General features: G+C 37.5%; 1 protein-coding gene across 7 annotated transcripts in view; it reads left to right on the top strand.

The window, feature by feature from the left end:
* The window catches only part of RALYL (RALY RNA binding protein like), a 694,598-nt gene that overhangs the window by 556,345 nt on the left and 118,417 nt on the right, over positions 1–19,836 (top strand). For all 7 annotated transcript variants that reach the window (XM_004766953.3, XM_013063763.2, XM_013063762.2 and 4 more), the window contains one exon: positions 1,947–2,022. In XM_004766953.3, coding sequence (XP_004767010.1) covers positions 1,947–2,022 — 76 coding nt within the window. The remainder of the gene's footprint in view (positions 1–1,946; positions 2,023–19,836) is intronic.

Genomic DNA, 19,836 nt, shown 5'->3' with positions numbered 1-19,836 from the left:
AAAATAAAATAAATTCCTTGATATTAAAGAAAATGTGGCCAGTGTTTCACTATTATGTATGATGTTTTCTGGAGTTTTTTGTTTTGTTTTGTTTTGTTTTGTTTCTAGATATACTTTATCAGTCAAAAGGAGGAAGTTTCCATCTCTTCCTAACTGAGGATTTAATGCATAGGGATGTTGAATTTAGTGATTATATGGCTCATATTCTTTAAGGTGGGCACTGTCTCCTGCCCACTATAGCTCACAAGGACACGAAAGATAAAGCTCAAGTTCTGGTTTCAATAAATGTATTCAAGATACAAGGTAGAGTCAGTCTTCCACTTCCATCTAAGTTCCTGCTTTCACTCAGGTGTTGGCTTCTGTGAATGCCTTACTTTCTTACTAGCTCAATGTTGCATTTTTTTAAAAAGAGATACATTCTACAGTTGATCCTTGAGCAACATGGGAGTTAGAGGCACTGACCCCTTATGCAGTCAAAAATTCACGTATAGGGGGTGCCTGTGTGGGTAATTCAGTTGGGTAGCCAACTCCTGATTTGACTCAGGGCAAGATCTCAGGGTCATGAGATCCAGTTCCCGGGTGGGGCTCTGTACTCAGCAGGGAGTCTGCTTGGGATGCTTTCTCCCTCTCCTTTGGCCCTCCCCAACTCTCTCTCTCTCTTTCTCAAATAAATAAATAAATCTCTTTTAAAAATTCACATATAATGTTTGACTGCCCCCAAACTCAGTTACTAATAGCCTACTGTTGACTGGAAATCATACCAATAACATAAACAGTAAACATACTTTATATGTTACCTGTATTATATACTGTGCTCTTATAATAGAAGTAAGCTACTAGAGAAAAGAAAATGTCAATAAAATCATAAAATACATTACTATAGCACTATATTGTATTTATTGAAAAAAATCTGCATATAAATGGACAGTGTAGTTCACACCAGTGTTCAAGCATCGCTGTATTTTACGTAGAAATTTTGGTTATTTTCACTGCTGGTTGGCCACTGTAAGGAAGAGAAGCATTTCTTTTCTTTTCTGTCAAAATAATGTCCCTCACTTCTTTCAAAGCTTTTCTTGAAGTTTGCCCTTTTTTAGATTTTCCTTCTTATCATGTTTCAGAAATTTTAACTTTATTAAATCTTGTATTTTGTGTAATTTTCCGAATCTTTGTCACCCAACTTTCTAACCCCCTTACAGTTTTACAATCATCTTTAAGACAGAAGTTGGTCAACTGTATGTAAATACTCTTGTTATGTATTTAAGTATCTTATCATCTTATCTTAGAGATTTTATCACAGTTTTAGTTCAGAAGGCCAAGGATGTGCTCTCTTCTTCTGACTACCCCAAAACTATAACTACACATTCTAGCTGCTGAGTGCATTGTGTTTGTTATTCCCTCAGTAAACTTGGTATGCTCTACAATTCCAGCCTTCTACATTCCTTTCCTACGTAGGTGGAAAGATATTGTCAAGGAACATTAATAATTCCTCTTATGAACAAAGCTCTATTTCATGCAAAAATCTATGCAAACCAAGTTATTTCTGGCAAAAATCCAATTTAGAAGGATATCTCTTTCTCTCTCTCTATTTTACTAAACATTCTTAATTTCCCTACCTCATTGAACATTGTCTTTTTTTCCATAGTTCTTATCACTTTCTAATATGTTACATATTTTTATTATTTATTTTGTTTGTTATTTACTATCTATTTCTTCCCCAGTAAAAGTAAGTTTTACGAGGGCATGGAGCTAACCAGATTGGTACATGGCATAAGTACCAAGCAGTGGCTGGCCTAGCATAGGCTGGAGAAAAATAACCATTGAATAAATAAATGGCATATAACATTTGTAGAGGCAAATGGCAAAAGGAAAAAGAAAACCTCGTGATTTGCTTTCTCAAATGGATTCATTTTTCCTAATCAGTGCTATATATTATTTTTTGCTTTCAGATATCAATATGGCAGGCGAACCCAAACCATATAGACCAAAACCTGGAAACAAGAGGCCCCTCTCTGCACTTTATAGGTAAGTAAGCAATTTTGCAAGATATAGTAATGGAAACTTGTCATGACTTTAAAAGACAGTATAACCGATAAGGAATCAAATATGTTAAAGAACAATCTTTCCTGGTATAAAGTACAACAAAATGCTGGTGATCAACATATAAATATGTCACACAGCATTGGCAGGGATCTTGTACATTTAACCTTCCTATCTCCACTTAACCCCTATACAAGATACTCCCCTAATAAAATCTAATAAAAATATCTCATGACTCTACTGACAAAGCAGTGGAAAGGTCAATTATCTTTTGAGTACTGCATGCTGTGTACTGTAGGTATTTTTCCGATGTTGTATAATTTAACTTAATTTTCATAACCATCCTGCGTTATAGATATTGCTACTTTCATCTTACAGATCAAGAACCTGATGTGCATTTTCTTAGAGATTTTTCTAGGTCATACCACTTGTAAATGATGGCACCAAAATTCAGACTTATGCTTTCTGATGTTATATCTTGAATTCTTTCCACCTGATCATTCAGCCTTTTCAGTTGCAAACTACATGTTCATTTCACCCCTATTTCTCTACAACAGCAGAGGCAGACCTTCCATTCTCCAGAGACACATACCTAACTACCCTTAACTTTTCCTAATATACTTGGGTCTCAGTCAACTTCACATTCTTTTCTTTCCCTTCTACATGCCCCAGTTTATCAGTGTTCACACCCATAATTTCAGTTATAGGTGGATAGAGTATCTTTATCGTTCTATGTAAACTTCTATCATGTTAAGTAAAATTCAATTCCTTTTGGGAAGAAGACAAATCCCCTTTTGTTAGACTTAGCCAATTATTCCAAGCAATTGTCCAATTTATTTAATCTTCTCCCAGATACATATCTTCATTCCATCAGTGTCTATATCCAAAGAGCTAATGTAAGTGTTGAGCAAAGTTTTCCCTGATATTATTTGGGTAAATGAGAATTGAGTTATACTTGTCAAAATTGATTATATTCTGATCTAGTACAGTAAGAAGAGTGCTCAAAAGCTAGCTTGAAGGTGTTTTTTTTTTTTTTGTCTTTGTTCTCTAAGAACTGGCATATCTCCTTTTTTCAGCCATTCACAGCCTCATTTCCCAAACTATGAAAGAAAAGGGTCAGAATTAGATGAATTTCAAGGTCCTATTCATTCCTAACACCACAGAGATCTCTAATGTATGACCATCAGAGATCCTAAAGGATATATTGAAAATATGTCTTAATTACTCTTATTATTTTGACTGTGTGGATTTAATTTTAACTTAAAATTTATATAAAAATGGAAAGGTGCAGGTCTTAACTAATTTAATAAATGACCATAAGGTAGTATTGATGTTAAGGGTCAGAAATGAAGTCACCAACCAAAAGCAAGTGATACTTTCTGTACCTTGTTTGAGGTAAAGGATAATATTAATAAAACTGAAAAATGCAAGTTCTTTTTTGATCAGGTTCATTTTTAAATGTATGCGTAGAACTGCCACTAATGCAGAACATTTGAAAAGTCGAACTTTCAATAATTAACAAAACAAACTGTCCGTGGCTTTTTTCTCTCATCAGAGAGTTAATACGGTGCAGTAATGTTAGTTTTCATAATTTTCCTGTTCTTGGACTGCTTTGATTTTCTTATGAAAATAGAAGCTTATGACAAGAAACAGATGTCTTTTCAACTATTATTTCTCTATTACCAAATTATGTTAAATTGTGAATTCAAACAAATCAGAAGCAGAAGCTCATTTAATCTGATATATTGTATACAAATCGCATTAGTAGAGAAATGCTTATTTATCCTATTCTCATCTGTTTACACAAATGAAGGCTAGGATGTTGTGAAATTACAAAGTGGTAACAAAGGGAACAGAAGAGCGCAAATGTGCAGCTGAGAAAGGCTTTTTATACACACTTTCTTATTCTTACATAAGCATCATAATAGTAATACCTTCTTTTTATGTGGGCAAGCTGTGTTTTCATAGGTCGTATTCATCTGTTCACCATAGAACACCACAAGTTGGTATTGTGTGCATTGCATTATAAATAAGAAAACTACCTTTCCAAGACAATAAAGGACTTGCCCCAACTAAAGTGTCAAGATAAGGAACTAAACTGGTTTTCAGCCATCAATTCTATTGATCTTGTGACTAGATCCCCTTTCCCCATATTTACTCACCTGCTACTATCTAAAAAATACAGATTATAAAAAGCAGAGATTCCTGCTCCCCAAAACCAATAATCAGTTATATTTCTGTCCATCAATATCATGCCAGCAGGTGGCACTGAAAAGACTCTACACTAGACATAACATAAGAACAAGAACAAACAATTATTGTGATCATAGGGCACACAGATTGTGAGCTTCAAATTCTTTATCTCACATAATGGTCGTATAATTTTCTTCATAGAATAAAATTAAATAACTGAGGCAAAAGCACCTAGTTTAGTGTAGGGCATATGACAGCAGCTTGAAAAGAGGTTGTTTCTGCTTTCCTAGTCTTTGTACCTTTGGTCTGTTTTTCTGAACTGTGAAATGAAAGAGCTGGAATAATTTCATTTCTCCATCCACCCATCCATCCATCCGTCCATTCATTCATACAAGACATGTTTATTGTGTGTCTACTATGGTTTAGGCACTGTGGTAGCTGTTTTTCAAGGCAAATGACATGGAAATGCCAAGGCTACAAGGCAAGGAGAGAACAAATGAAATAAAAGTAGATTATTTTTGTGACTATTGGTAGCCTCTGATATACCTTTGTGCTTTAAACTGCTATGTCTCTGTATCTATTTATTCTGTTAGGGATGTGTATGGTGTGCTATCAGACTTTCTTCTTTATCTGTATCCATTTCTTCTCCATCATCAACCACAAAGCAGTATTTACATGGAATACACACTGAGACATTACTCCGTTCTGTTACTTCTTTTAACAGGACTTTCAGTTTAACCAAGCAACCCTCACCAAGCCTTTATCATGTGCTAAATTAACATGATATACATGAAAGACAGAAAAAATTTTAGAAACATACTGAAGCTTTAAAATATTTACTGTTACACATGAGTTAGATGTACATATACATAAAGAACATAAATAAAGTATACATCCAGTTCTAGAAGAAAATAAATGAGTTAATAATCCTGCCAAGGGGGAGGGGAGTGAAAAGTCTGGGTGACACTTGAGCTGGTTTCCAGTCAGGCATTCACTTAGTATGTAGACAAAGAGAAAGAAGGGCATGCTGGGCAAAGAAAATATGAACAAGGTCATAGGCAGAGAAATGAAGAAGAGCATCACATGGTGAGAACTATTATAGTTCACTTGGTGAAGAACAGTGGAATGCTGGAATGCTATGGTGGCTCAGGTTATCAGGATTTTAATATACCTGCTTATCAGATTAAGAAGATTTGACTTTTATTCTATGAGCAACAGAGTCATTTGAATATGGTGAGAATTGGAAATGGAATGGAAGGACGAGTGAGAGTCCCAAATATGTCCAAGGTTTCCAGTTTAGGCAACTGAATCTGTTAGAAGAAATAGGAAAGACATGACGAACAACAGCAGGCTCAAATATAGGGTTGAGGAAAGGAAGCAAAAGAAATTATTTCAGTCTTAGACATGAATTCATAAAGGCAGACAATTCATTAGAATAGCACTTGTAATAAAAATGTCTCCCATTAGAGGCTATTTGTAAATGAAACATAATTAATCTTTTGTGAACAGCCCATAAATATTGGACCTAGTCCTAATGGTGAAGAGCAAATGTATTCTCTAGGGAAAATATTGTAACTTTTAATAAATCGTTGCTTCAAATATGCTGTGTACATTACACAGTGTCTATGAGGGTCTAAAATAAAATCCTCCCCCAGGAAGAGAGTTCCCCAGCATGCCAAGTTCTAATTAACACTAAATAATAGCTAAATGAGAATAATTGCATGATGGTTTTGTTTCCGCTTATAAAGGAGAGAGACCTTTCCTCTCTGATGTGAGTAAAGCTGACAACCAGAGAACAAAGATACTATTTATCAGAGCTGACCAAGTATAGGTTTTCACTCACCTAGAGGCAGCCCTCCCAGTCAAAGGGAACACAGCACAGTAAGAAACATGAAATCAAGCTTCATCCCACTCGTTGCATAGATCTTACTAGGTATCACTCCCAAATACGGTTTTATGCCAAATATGGTTGTACAAATGTCTTTTATAGCAACCTTTCCACCTCACAGTGATGACTGTGGAAATCAAGATTGTCACCACAAGTAACTTTAAGGCTCCTTAAGATTGTCACAGGATGTGCTCGCTTCGGCAGCACATATACTAAGATTGTCACAGGATGACCTATAGTACTGCTCTTTGAAGATCACAGCAATTAATGGTGATAACCATGAAGACAGGTTATATTATAGGAACTTCAGTGACCAAAACACTTTTAGAGCCTGGAACAAGTAAAAAGACTCTGCAGCAAAATATCTCTGCTGATTTGTTTACCACTCGACCTAGGTGAATTCTGTTGTCATCCTTCATGGTGACTCGGGCACATTATGGAATCCTCAAGTAACCTAAAATGTCCCCTAGGACCTTGACAGTTGAAACAAAAACAATAGAGGCTAATTTCAGCTAATGTTAAAGAGCAAAAATCAATATGAAGGAAAAGCATCCTGGACATCTCTGCTTCATTGACTTGCTCTGTTTGCTGAGGAATGTTTACCAATTAGATATTGATTATTTTATTTATTTTGTGTCTCCCTTTATAATGTCAAGGATAATACACATAAACATTTCATTTTCAGAAGCTTAGTACACCCAGTGTCAGTGCTTCCCTTGCCCTGGTAAAGGTTTCCATTCACTCACCTAGTCAGGTGAGCCCACTCAGAAAGCCATCTGGGAATGAACTCTGTGGCTTTTAAGTGGAATGTGAAGAGGACAGAAAACTGTTACTCCCACCCCCTGTGCTGATGCACCCTGGCCTTCTGGAGTGGGCACAAGCCCCAGCACTGACACTTCTACAGAGTTCAGTTTAAAAGTACGTTGTTGCTGGGTCTATGTAGCAATCACAGTCTCTTTTAGCTCCTGGTTCAATTTTGGGCATTCAGATTACTGGCATAGAAAAATTTGGTCGCCAATGTCCACAAGAGAAAATACCAAAAAAAAAAAAAAAAAAAAAATCCACTTCTAAAACTCCAACCTGAATATCCATACGTCTGGGTAATTGAGGGTGACTTCTCTTTAATTCACTTCTCTAGGGAACATGAAATGCTCTAAACCAGAAAAAGTCCCAAGCACACACTTTGAGGATGGTTTAAAACTGTGCAGATGCATTATGTGGGAATGTTTGGTGGAAAGAGTGTCAGACAGGGCCGCATCCTAAAATTGGCTTAGCATTAGCCGTGATTTGAACTCCGTCTCTAATTCATTAGCTTCTTCAGCTGCGTGAAGGAAGAATAAAAATTTCCTGAAAGATGATATAGTTAAGGCGTCTGGAACTGTTATAGATGCTCTGTAAATTGTAGTTATTCTCATTATTATGATTATTCAAAGAAAAAGGTCTATAATAAAGTATTTTAAGAAGTATTTTCAATGAGCCTTGAGCTGTGATAATGTTGCTAAAATGCAGTCAACCGAACAGGTTAGCATTTTCTATAACTGGCTAAAAAGATATTTTGGGGGGAAAAAAAAAGATTACATTTACTTAAAGTATGTCCCTCATATTTCAACACTAAGCAAATGTAATTTATAAACCTTTTAATTTAAAATGTTTGGAGAAATGCTGACACTATCCCCATTAAAATAGTTCCGCTGCAGGCAGTTCTCTGCTAGGTTAAGGAATGGCCTAGTTGCAGTCTTGTGTGATGGTTTTGATGCATAAATATCTATGAATAAATATCTTCTTGCGTATGGAAAGAACGTGGAAACAGTAAAGGGAGACTGGATGGTGCAATTTCTTAAAGCAGAGAATTCATCTCTACGGCTTTTTGAAAGAGTACAGCTCTATTTGTTTGATTTGAGGTAATTTATAATAAAATCAAAGGAAGCAAAACCATGCAACCAATTTTAAAAAGAGGTAAATAGTAAGAATCAAGAATTAGGTAGGTGTTGGTTGTGGGATACGGCAGATAGCATCAAGCAAATTATATTTAGAAAACTTACGTAATAATAAAAAGTGAGCACTGAACTTAGCTACGAGATACCCAAGAGTTAGGGCAAAAAGGGATGCATGGTAAGGTATGTAACCATCTATTAAAAGCAACTACTTCAATTTGTAATAAGAAACTACTTTTCCCTGGGGCGCCTGGGTGGCTTAGTCAGTTAAGCATCTGTCTTGGGCTCAGGTTATGATCTCAGTGTCCTGGGATCGGGCCCTGCATTGGGTTCCCTGCTCAGCAGGGAGTCTGCGTGTCCCTCTCCCTTTGCCCCTTCCCCTGCTCATCCTCTTTCTCTCAAATAAATAAATAAAATCTTTTTTTAAAAAAAGAAACTATTTTTCCCTCTCTCTTCTCAGAGAAACTTATCACATATAAAAATATCTAAACAATACAGTAGATAGTACCTTCAGTACTAGCTATACAATAAACACACACACACACACACACACACACACTCATGCACACAAAGTATTTTTAAACTAATGGAACTTTTCTCATGGAGTATATAAAAACCAAGAGCGAGCCACACTGACTTTTTTTCTGCTTCTCCCAAGACAGTTTACCATCTTGTAACAAATTGCATAAAACTAAAAAAGAGTGACATTCCAGGATAGCTAGATCTCCAGACAAATTATCCATATTAGCTGCGTAAGAGAAGGAGACTGAAAGCAAGAGTGGGCTGACCCCTCGGTTGGCTTATCTACGTATTCCCAAGGACAGAAAGAAAAAGACCATGCTTGGTTGTTTATGACCTTTGACTTGTTACTTAATCTTCCTCTAGGATGGGGAGAGATGGAAAAGGAACAGTAAACCCAGCATGGGATAGAAGGGGCTGAAAGTTCTGCTCTTCCTCACAGCCGGCAGGGACAGATGAAAACAGTCAAGTCTTTTCTTCTAGCTGACAACTTTACTTTAGAAGCTGCAGCCTGTCCTGAAATAGTGGCTTTCTTTGATTTCTGAGAACGGGGTTTTTCTGTTGAACCAAAGTCTCCTTATCAGCAGGACTCAAGTGTTATGGCCTTTTATGCTATATGCTCTTCGTGTCTCACTATGTTTTTATTCTTCTTGCTTTGCATGATGGGGGTATTAAGGTTAGAGCACTAACAGAAACACCACTAGTCCCCACAAAGCACAGGAGGATGATAAGTCATATCACACTGTGTCAATATGTAAAGGTTCCCTGCCTGGGCGGAAGGTGCCTTCTGGATTTTTGTCTTCCAAAAGACAATGCCGTCTTCTTTATAAGGTGGAGTGTCTCCACTCTCAGTGCTGATTTCAGTTGTTTTCATCATTTTATTTATTTGGTCATTAACTTTAGATCTAGTGACTTGTTTTTTAGAAGAGCCCTTGGTAGAGAAATTTGGTCCCTGAATTTCCAACCTAAGCTAATTTTAAATTCGTTGTTTTTCATTTCAAAGAGTTATTTCATTCCTTCTTTGTCCACCAAGGGCTCACGTCTCATCTGTCTCCTCAATGTGCACATTAAGTTGGAAATTTCAGAATATGCTTCCTTTCCCATAAGACTACATGAAAGATCATGAAAGAAACTGAACTGTGCCTAAAGTCCTATTTTAAACAAATAAGATTAAAGACTAAAAAATCTTTAGTGTGGGAGTGGTACCCTTTCCTTAGCTGTTATTAATATAATGAAAATCAAGATCTTTCCCCAACCCAGAAATGCTTTCCACAAAGGTAGTAAAGAAGGAAAACAGTTTTTTTATTGAATAATCACCCAGAACGTGATGCACATCACAGGTGATCTGCGAAGAGTTCCCAAAGAAAGAAATCTCACCTTTTAACACAGCAAAGCAGATATAACCCGTTCTGTACATGTTCTCAGGATAAATAATAACTAATCCTTGAGTAACCATTTGTCATCCACCACCACTTGTCATCCATAGTTCATTGTAAATTCACCTGGTGTTTGGGGTGATGATTTGGGTTAACTAATTGGCAGTTTCTTATCCAGATGAAAATTAAGCTTCTTCTATCTTTATGACAGGTAGTTTTGCAACCTGGAACACCTAAGTTAGAGTCCTACCATCCCACAGAACCTGGGAGATGGGGGTGCTATCTCCTTTGATTCTTAACATTTCATAGAGATGTCCTCATAACATCTCAAAACATGGCTCCCATGTCCTCAAAAAACAAAACAAAACAAAACAAAAAACAGAACTAGGTCATCAAGACCTACCTAGTTTTTAAAGAGATTTATGTATATTTCAAAGACATAATGACTAATTTCCTACTGTACATGAACAAGGGAAAAGGAGGGAGGGGAAATATTTTTCCTAATTTTCAAGAGGGAGTGTTAAATTTCCAAGGTGTCATCCCATTTTTTTTTTTAAGTACAATAAAGAGTGATAATTTACGGACTTGCTTATGCAAGACTGATGAGAAGTTCCTTATATTACTTCCCTTCCTGAGCACTTAATGTTTTGTACCACCTCATCGATTGCTCCTCTGAAGTTCCAGAGCTTTTACTATAATATTCCCAGCCCACTTACAAGGATGCTTTGTGACCATACCAACTGCTTATCTTCTAAGTAAGAAAAAAAAATAGTAATAAGAGAAGTGTTGTGAGGTAGAGGAATGTCTGAGTACAAAAAAATAGGGAGAGGAGAAAAGATAAAATAAATGTTCACAATCTAGATGGACGTAACTGGATTAATGAGAGGCCAAAGCACTTTTTTCATCTGTCATCTTTTCTCACTTTTACAACATGAATGACTTTTAAGTATTTTGTAAAAGTATCTAATTTTGCTATCTTTATAAAAATGCATTTTCTCCTGGTCAATTAAAGTTTGCAAAAACTTATCACAAATTATAAACTAATAGAAAATGTTGAGTTATAGAAAGATTTTTTGAGATTTTAATTATGAGCAAGATTTGCACAGTCAAAAGGTGAAGTTTTTTAGCTTTGGTTAGCTTTAAATACATTAATTAGAAAATGGTCCACAAATTTTCTTATAAAAATTATGTAAATTAAATGCAAGACTAATTCTTCCAATTGGGTTGTAAGTGCTAAAAGCAAAGCTCAAAATGCCTCTTTTTTTGATGTCTAGAAAGATGAGGGCAACAAAAGGCAGCCTTAGTCTCACTAGATTATTATTAGTCAGCCATGTATGATGAATGTGTCTCACAAAAGTTTGTTCTTTTGGAAATTAACTCTATTAAACTTTCAAAAATTTCCTTCTAGTGGAATGATAGCCCGATTGACAATTCAACCTTATTGGTATTGTTAAATAGCAGAATACTCAGTGTACTAGTGGATTTTCTTCCGACCCCAAGCAGTGATGTGTATTTCATTTATGTTTACTATATAGTGGAATAAAAGGACAAGGGGCTTGTTTTGAGTTAAGCATAATACATTGCAAATGAAATTGAAGTGTTACAGTGTTTATCCTTTAATACTTGTTTGAAATATCTTCTCTCTGGCAAAATTTCTGCTTATGTGTTAGAATCACTCAGTATGGAAAGACTGTGGTCATTAGAAGGAGTCTTGGATTGGAATTTAGAAAACCTACAACCACATCATGTATCTGCTTCTGTCACCCCATGCCAGCTAAGTGATTATAAGCAATACAAACTCTTTTAAGTTCAGCTTTCTTGGAACATGAAGGAATTGAGTTAAACCATTTCTTACTTGATTCATACCTCTAACACTCTGGTATTCTGTTATTTGTTTTGTAATCCAAATACAAAAGAAAAGCAAAAGTGCTTTATTATCAAGTTTATTCCTATTTTTCCTTCAAACTTGATCTGGGATCTTAAAATATTCAAAACTTTTAACTAAGCAATTCCATTTCCAAAAGTGTATCTAAGAAAATAATTCTAAATATTTAAACAATGTGAAAATATATGAAATTATTCTTAAGATGTTCTTTGAGTTTTGTTTATAACATTGAACAATCTGATCCCACCAAAACATTATGTAAAAATGGGTATGGGCACATTCACTAGATGGAATGTTCATGAAGTATTCATAATGACATGGAAAATCTTTAAGGTTTGAGTAGACAAAGAAGCAAAATTATATTAACAGTATATAATTATATAAATATCATATATTATATAAACATACAACCAAAACCACTTAACAATGAAACAAATATACGCAGGAAAAAAAAAAAAAAAACAGAGATCAAAATATTAGCTGTAATTCTTTGGACAGCAAGGATTTGGGTGATATTTTTCTTTTAACTTTAATACCTAATGCAAATATTCTTTAATGAGAATTTTATAACCAAAGGGAAAGAGAGACAGAGAGATTTAAAAGGCAGATTTTTCCAGTTGCAGATGATAAACATCACACAAAAGCATTCACAACAGGCAACAATGAGGACTTTTTGTGCTTAGTCTTGTGCAAAACCAATTCAATAGATACAGCCCTTCATTTTTGGAACTACACTTCTTTAGTTACTGTGGTTATTCAAAAAGTTAGTGTTCTAAAAGGGGCAACTTCATTAACATTCAGCGCAGGCCAACAGCCTTGTGGGACTAAGCAGTTAACTCTGGGCTGACTGCCGGAAGTGACCTATCAGTCAGTCTGCCATAGTGGGATGAGGAGCTCCGTGTGCAGAGGGGAGAGCAAGGAGCAGGGTGCAGGGGAGAGCAGCTGAAGTCATCTAATCTTCAAAAATGAAAAAGTCAAAATTTATGAGCCCTTAAGTGATGCAATAAAATAAGGTACAGGAATGTGTAGTGATGGCAGCTCTGACTACAGATTAGGGAACCGGTAGTAAGACAAAGGAGCTGGCCTGATAATAACTGTCCCTCTTTGTATTTAAAGCTGTAATCTAGTTGCTTTGCTGCTACTGATGCTTTGAGAAAGGGCACAGTGTACGTGAGCTACAAATAGTAACAGAATAGTTTGGAATAAAGCCCAGGTTATGTCCTTAGTATACAGAGCATGGGACATGACAGAGAAAGAGGGAATAGGTTCTGTGTTGCAAACTTTTAATGGAGAGATTCAATTAATACAAGAAAACCACTGGTAATGAGTCTGAGTACAGTAAATGTATCAGAATGTACTTATGAAGAAAGGGAAAAGAAAGACCCACAAATCACAGATAATCATGTGCGAAATAGCATTTGAAGTTGGATTGCTTAGCAAATCTTAATGAAACTATCCACAACATCAGGGTGCAGACCTTATTGTGATATTGTGAGAATTCTGGAGTAATCGAAGTCAAACTGTAACTTCTGATTTCTTGATTTGCTGAAGGTTGTCTTTTTCTCTTTTTTTTTTTTTTTTTAACTCTGTATTACTTAAACTCAAGATAGTAATCTAATGTTTAGAGTGTTTAGGAAGAAAAATTATATAATCAGCATTTGAAAATATGGACTAAAATGAGTATTTAAAAAGTTGAAGCTCTTGGCATGAGAAAACATAGAGATATTATGAAAGAAACAACAAATATTAAGCATCCATTTTAACTGAAAAATCAAATATCTTATTTTTTTTAAATTATGCTGAATTGTTTTTTAAAAAAGCAAGAAAAAACAGCTTTATGGATAGAGAAGCATAATGCAGACAAGAAGTTATTAGATGGCATTTAGAGATAACATGAATTGGTAAAGACAGATGAAGGATTTCACATGGGGCAGCCCTGAGAGTGTTCTGAGGAATGCTAGAGACTTGGAGAAGAATCTTCGATCTCAACAATTTTGAATGAGTGAGGAGGTGGATGAGAAGGTGATAGTTGAGCAAAGACTTGAAGGAGGTGATGAACAGGTAAAGTGTCACCTGAGGAAAAGCATTCCGGGCAGAGGGATGAGCAGCACAAAATCCTTAAAGCAGAAGGGCACCCAAGTGTTGGTCCAAAGCAAGAAGGCCCATGTTTCTGGAGCAGAATCAAGCAAAACTGAGGGTTGGGAGGAGGTGAGAGGCTAAGGCAGACATAGTGTGCCAGATCATGTTGAGCCTTGCAGACCATCGAAGTACTTTGGCTTTCACTTGGAGTGAAACTGAGAACCTTTGGAAGATTTTAGAAGAAGGAGTACCATGACAACTCTTAAATTTTGAATGGTCGCTTTAGTTTTATGTTGAGAATAGTTTATGAAAGAGCAAGGGGGGAACGTGGAAGAACTCTCCAAAGGTTATGACTCAAAGCAAGGGGTAAAAGTTGAGATGAAAGGAGTGGTTATGCCATGGATATATTTTGAAAGTAGAGTTCACAAAAGTACAACTTGTGTGTGGACCTTGAGAGAAGGAACAAAGTCAAAGATATTATTATCTACTGCGAGATAATATGTACTAGCATTTTTTAAAAAAAATGTATTATTTGTTGTATTCAGCAATCTGGGATGGGTTTGGCTGAGCAGGTCTGTTCTTCGTGATATCCACATGGCTTCTGTGCTTCCCTGTCTGGCACTTCAGTGGGGGATGGGGAGAACAACTGTGATGACTGAGCGTCTTTCTCCACATGGTCTCTCCCTGTGGTTAGCTTGGATTTCATTATGACACAGTGGTCTCAGACTAATCATCTTCTTATAGTGACCATGATCAAAGAGGAGAAAGAAGCTGCCTGTCCTCTTGAAAATTCTGCAGTGTCACATCTGCCACATGATACTCATGAGAGTGAGGTTATAAGGCCAGTTCATATAGAATATGAGGGACAGAGACTCTAGATCTTAATGCACAGAAGGAAGGGATTGACAATGAGCATACTGTCTCCCATAGAGATCGCCAAGGTTTCTGGACCGAGTATCTGAACACATGAAGCTGCAGTTAAGTGAGATGAACAATACTCATGGCAGAGATTGGAGGGGGCCAAGGTGGGGAGTAGAGATGAGGAGTTTGATTTTTGTTAAAGTGAAGGTATCTAAGTGAAAATGTCGAGTAGATAGATACGTAATCTTGAGTCCAGGAAGAGGTCCGGACTGGATATGCCCATTTGTGAGTCATCACTGTGTAGATGGCATTCAAAGCCATGAGACTGGATGAGAACAAACACCAGAGGGATAATTAAAGATAAAAAACAGAAGAATTCCAAGGACTGAGCTCAAGAACATATCAATATTTGAAGTCAGGATCCAGCAAAGGGGACTCAAAAGAAACAACTAGTGAGGTAGACTAAGCGGTATGAAACTCAGTGATAAAAATGTTTTCAGGAAGGTGGATGAAGTGTTCTTCAAAGTTCTTGGTAAATAATGATTTTTCAGCGGTCTTAGCACTGTGGAGACTGCTGGAGACTTCAACAAGACTACAACCATCACTTAGGGTCCTGGCTCAATCCTGCAGAATTAACTCAGAGAGCCGCCCAGAAATGGATGCGACCTGGAATTATAAACCCAAGGTCTGGTAAAATAGCCCCCCCAGCAGGGCTGGAGGGCGACACTAACATGAAACCGAGATGCAGGTCCCACCCCCTCACCCCCCACCCCCACTCCTCCACCCTCCTACCCACCCCACCACCCCCCTGCCCATGAGGTGAAACTTTCAAAACAATCCCGGAAGAGGTCATATGGAGGATCCAGGCAGGTGATGAGTCTCACGCAATTTTGTTCACATGTGGCAGTTGAGGTCATTAAATTCTGACATTCATTTGGTGCCAGGATTTAATGTTTTCAAAGACCTGAGTGGGGGAACTCTGGGTCTGGGAGAGGTTGAGGTTACCAAGACCGGAGATTAATCTGCCAGACAAGTTTGTTCCAGGAAAGAGGGCAGCAAGGCAGCTAAGCAAAACATGCGCCGATGAACCATGGTCTCCCCAACCCAGACCCACCTTCAGTCCCAGCTTGTGTGGAATGAGTTTCAAGCATTTTACTAAGAGAAGACAGAAGAGGGAGTGAGGCTGCCTGGGGAATTGAGTGGGACAGAGAGCGTGGGGTCCAGAAGCAACGTGGGGACTAGAGGGAGAGTGGAGGGAGGCAGGTGAGGACAGAAGCTGACTGCTCCTCTCAGCCTACCAAGGCTGGCCTGTGACTACGTGCTTTGTGGCTTTTTAGCGCCATTCACACTCTGTACAACATACTGTGACTGGCAATCGAAAGACTGTGCAGCATTATGTTGCCTCTGATCCCTTTGTTTCCAATAGAGGAAAAAAAAATCAATGACATCATAATGCTGCAAAAAGTGGGACCGAGGATTGAGATTTGAAACTGGATAGCTCTGTGACTGATGACCAGCTTTTCCAGTCTGTGCTCTTGGCAGATGCACCGTTTCTCCGTAGGATCTAACAGTTATTAGCAAGTGGCTAAATAAAACAATTGAAAGAGACAGATGAGCCGCCATTCTCTAGTTTTTCTGAAATCTCCTTCCTTTCACCACACAGCCTTGGAATGGAGATGAGCAAATCTTCCAACATCGAAATAATGGAGTTTGAAAGTATCTCTTTTCAGAAAATCATTTTTCTTCTTTGAACGGAAAGATCCACGCAGTTGTGTGCACCCCCCTTCCCATGTGAGGGGTGGGGAGGTTGAGTCTGGAGTCAGAATGCTGCGAGGGTTAGACTCTATATCCTGCCTGGGCCAAATATCTACTACTCCTACCCCCAGGGCAAGTGGAGTGAGCATTTCCAGTCTCCCAGGAGAATCTGCTGGTGGGTAATAATCTTTCTTGCCATGAGGTTCTTCTTTATACTTCCTGTCCCTTCCTTTCACTGCAGCTTGATCCTCCTGACAGAGTTGTGAAGACACATTACAGCCTGTGCGAGGGAGATGAGCCCCGCAGCCTCAATTTCCAATGTGGCAAAAGTCATGACTGTGAAATGCCCAAACTGCCACTGAGATTCTTGGTGGATCCCACAGCCATCCATTAAGCTGTCCCTGGAGTTAGGAGCACAGATGGTGGTAACTGCAAATGGGACTTACCAAAAGGTCTGATGATAGCTTTAAGCAGAAATTTCCATTGAGCGTGAAAGCCCTCGCAAAAAGGTAACACAGGAAATTGAGAGGAAATCTGCTTTTTGCCCCAGAGAAATGGAATCCATTGTAGACAGATCTCAGAATAGGAGTGAAGGAGCCTGGCTTTCCTTGGCTTTGAGGTGCATTTGACACTCTTCTAATGGCCAACAAATGATATACTGGGAAGTGATACAAATATACTGTAAGGCCTTCATCAGACTGCGTGAATGATCATCCTGCTGTATGACAATTTTAGCTTTGAAGACCTTGGGAAAGTTACACAATCCCTCTCTGCCTCAATATCTTATGTATAAAATAGAGAAGATAATTGTACCAACTTCACAGGGAAGTTATGAAGATTAAATATGTTAAAATGCTTAAATAGCATGAAATAGCATGAAAAAAAGTACTGGCTATTATCATATATGAGGCATTAAGAGCATATAATTATTTGCACACATTGGCATATGGACTATATGTCTAGAAATCTGGGCTCTGCAGCAGACTTTGCACCTTTGTATTCCTTTCATAAGTTTGAGCAAATTTTGGTACCTTCTATTAGCTCAGAATTGGTAAATACATATTTGCACCACATTCTCCTTTCCCTTTATATTTCTGTGGCAGACATAGGTTAATTACAAACATCTTACACCCTGAGGCCTGAATCGGTTTTAGAATTCTTATCAACACTTTCTTCCCAGCAGCCACCATCAGCTAGTCAGAACTGACACAAAAATGAAGACCTATTTGACCTCTCGGCTTTAGAGCGTACAAGCTATTAAGGAAATGATTGCTCCCACTCTTAGCCATCTCAGATTGTCCCATCACATCTGACCCAGAGCCCTGCTTTGCCACAAGGTTCTCAATGTGGTTGACAGGACACCATAAGATGCTATACTTGAGTGATCCTTGTGCCTCTGTAATAACCCTACACCCTTGTAGGAGCTACACCTGGGAAAGGGCTATGGCCAATGCCCGATGCCTACTCATGGTCAGGAGACAAAAATATCTTGAGCTCTCATTCAACCAAAGACACTAACTGATGAGTTGCACTCAGACTTCCTTGGGCAGATGGAGGTGAGGAGGTTTGTGTCTGTACAGACCAGTGCTTCCTCCCGTGCCATGCACCAACCAACACAGTGTGTTCTTCCTAATCAGGCATTTGCTTTCCAGCCAAGAGCTTCTAGATGTCTAGGCCCTGGTGGACCAGCACAGTAAGTAATTCTGGGCTGCTTTTGCTTCTATTTTTTCTCTTTAAAGGAGGAGAAGAAAACAGCCAAGATAAGTACTATAGACAGATTCTGATTTTTACTGAATGTCAGAGGATTCATCTGCAATTACTGATGAATAGCCTGACCCTATTACATAAGGAAGACTTTTATTTGCTTTTTAACTTTCTGGCAATAAATGAATCTTTAAGAATACTGATAGAATTGTATTATATGTTAGCACGCAAATTGGTCAGTAAAGGAAGATATCTTAGAATCACTTTACAAGTGCTTAGCTCTGATCAAAATCATCTTTTGCTCACATTTAATCATTTACCTTGAAAAAAAAAAAGCCTGTTTAAATCAGAAGGCCTTGGAATGATGAAAATGTCATGTGGATGTGTTTGGATTACAAATGATTAATGATGAAATGTAGACTAAATTTTAAACATCAAACTAAGATTCCTATAATTAAAAAAATGCTATTAAGTTATTTGTAAAATAGCAATGTCACATTATTCCACAAATAATATACAATTGGTTAACTAAGCATTAACTTAACAATGACGTGGGCCACCATCATGGGCCTTTCTGAACTTTGCATCTATGTACTTAGAAGCCTGTTAGTGAGCCTAGATATCTTTCCTCAATCCATTTCTTCCTCTTCTACATGTTCTCTCTGGGGACCCCCCATTCTCTCCTCTGATGGCATATATTCACTCTGCTTTGTGACATGACTCCCAAATCTGTATTTCCAGCCCTAATATCTTGTCTAAGTTCCAGGCATATATTTCCATCTGTTGCATACCTTCACCAACATAGCCCCACACAGTTTAATTGTTATGGAACAGCTACACCAATCTGTCCCCCCACCTGGACTCCCTAGATCTGTTAACTGGCCATGAATGCAGGAACAATCAGAGCATTCATGGATTAAAAAATAATAATAATGATGGCAGAAATTTACCAGGTATTTATCTAATTAATTTTATTAATTATTATTTTATTTAATTAATTATTAATTTATTTATTTATCTAATTAATTTAGTTATCTATTTAGTTATTTACTTATCCAAGTCTCACAACAGCCCTCAGAGTTAGGTCTAATATTACCCCATTTTGCAGATAAGATAATTGAGGCACAAAGAAAAATGCCTTACTTTTTCAAGGCCACACAGCCAGAAGATGTTAGAGTCAGAATAGAAACAGGCTGCCTGATTCCAGAAACTGTATCCTTAAGCCCTTTTGAACACCCACCTTAAATGTAGATCAGGCTTAGGTTGTCATTGCTAAAGAGAATAGATCCCATGGTAGTAACGGTGTTACTGAAATTTTTACTGCAAAATCATACAAATATCATAGGGGAACATACTTATAAGTCACTTTGGAGTCATAAAAAACTGACTAGTTTTACAAAAACAAGGTAGTTGAAGTCTTTCTGCAAAAACATATACTGATATGCCCGAGCACAGAGTGAGAAAGCAGAATACCACCCTGATGGTGAGAATTTGGCTTAGCTTGGCTGCAGCATAGAATTTGTAGACTGACATGGCAGAATACAAGAGCTGGGAAGGTACTAGAACAAGGTTGTGAATGAACTTTTACTTATATAAAAGGGTTTG

This window comes from Mustela putorius, unplaced genomic scaffold (genome assembly GCF_011764305.1).
Source record: "Mustela putorius furo isolate JIRA1106 unplaced genomic scaffold, ASM1176430v1.1 tig00003846_pilon_pilon_pilon, whole genome shotgun sequence".
Lineage (NCBI taxonomy): Eukaryota > Metazoa > Chordata > Mammalia > Carnivora > Mustelidae > Mustela > Mustela putorius.
Note: the sequence above shows the minus strand (reverse complement) of the source record. Positions and strands in the feature narration are given on the sequence as shown.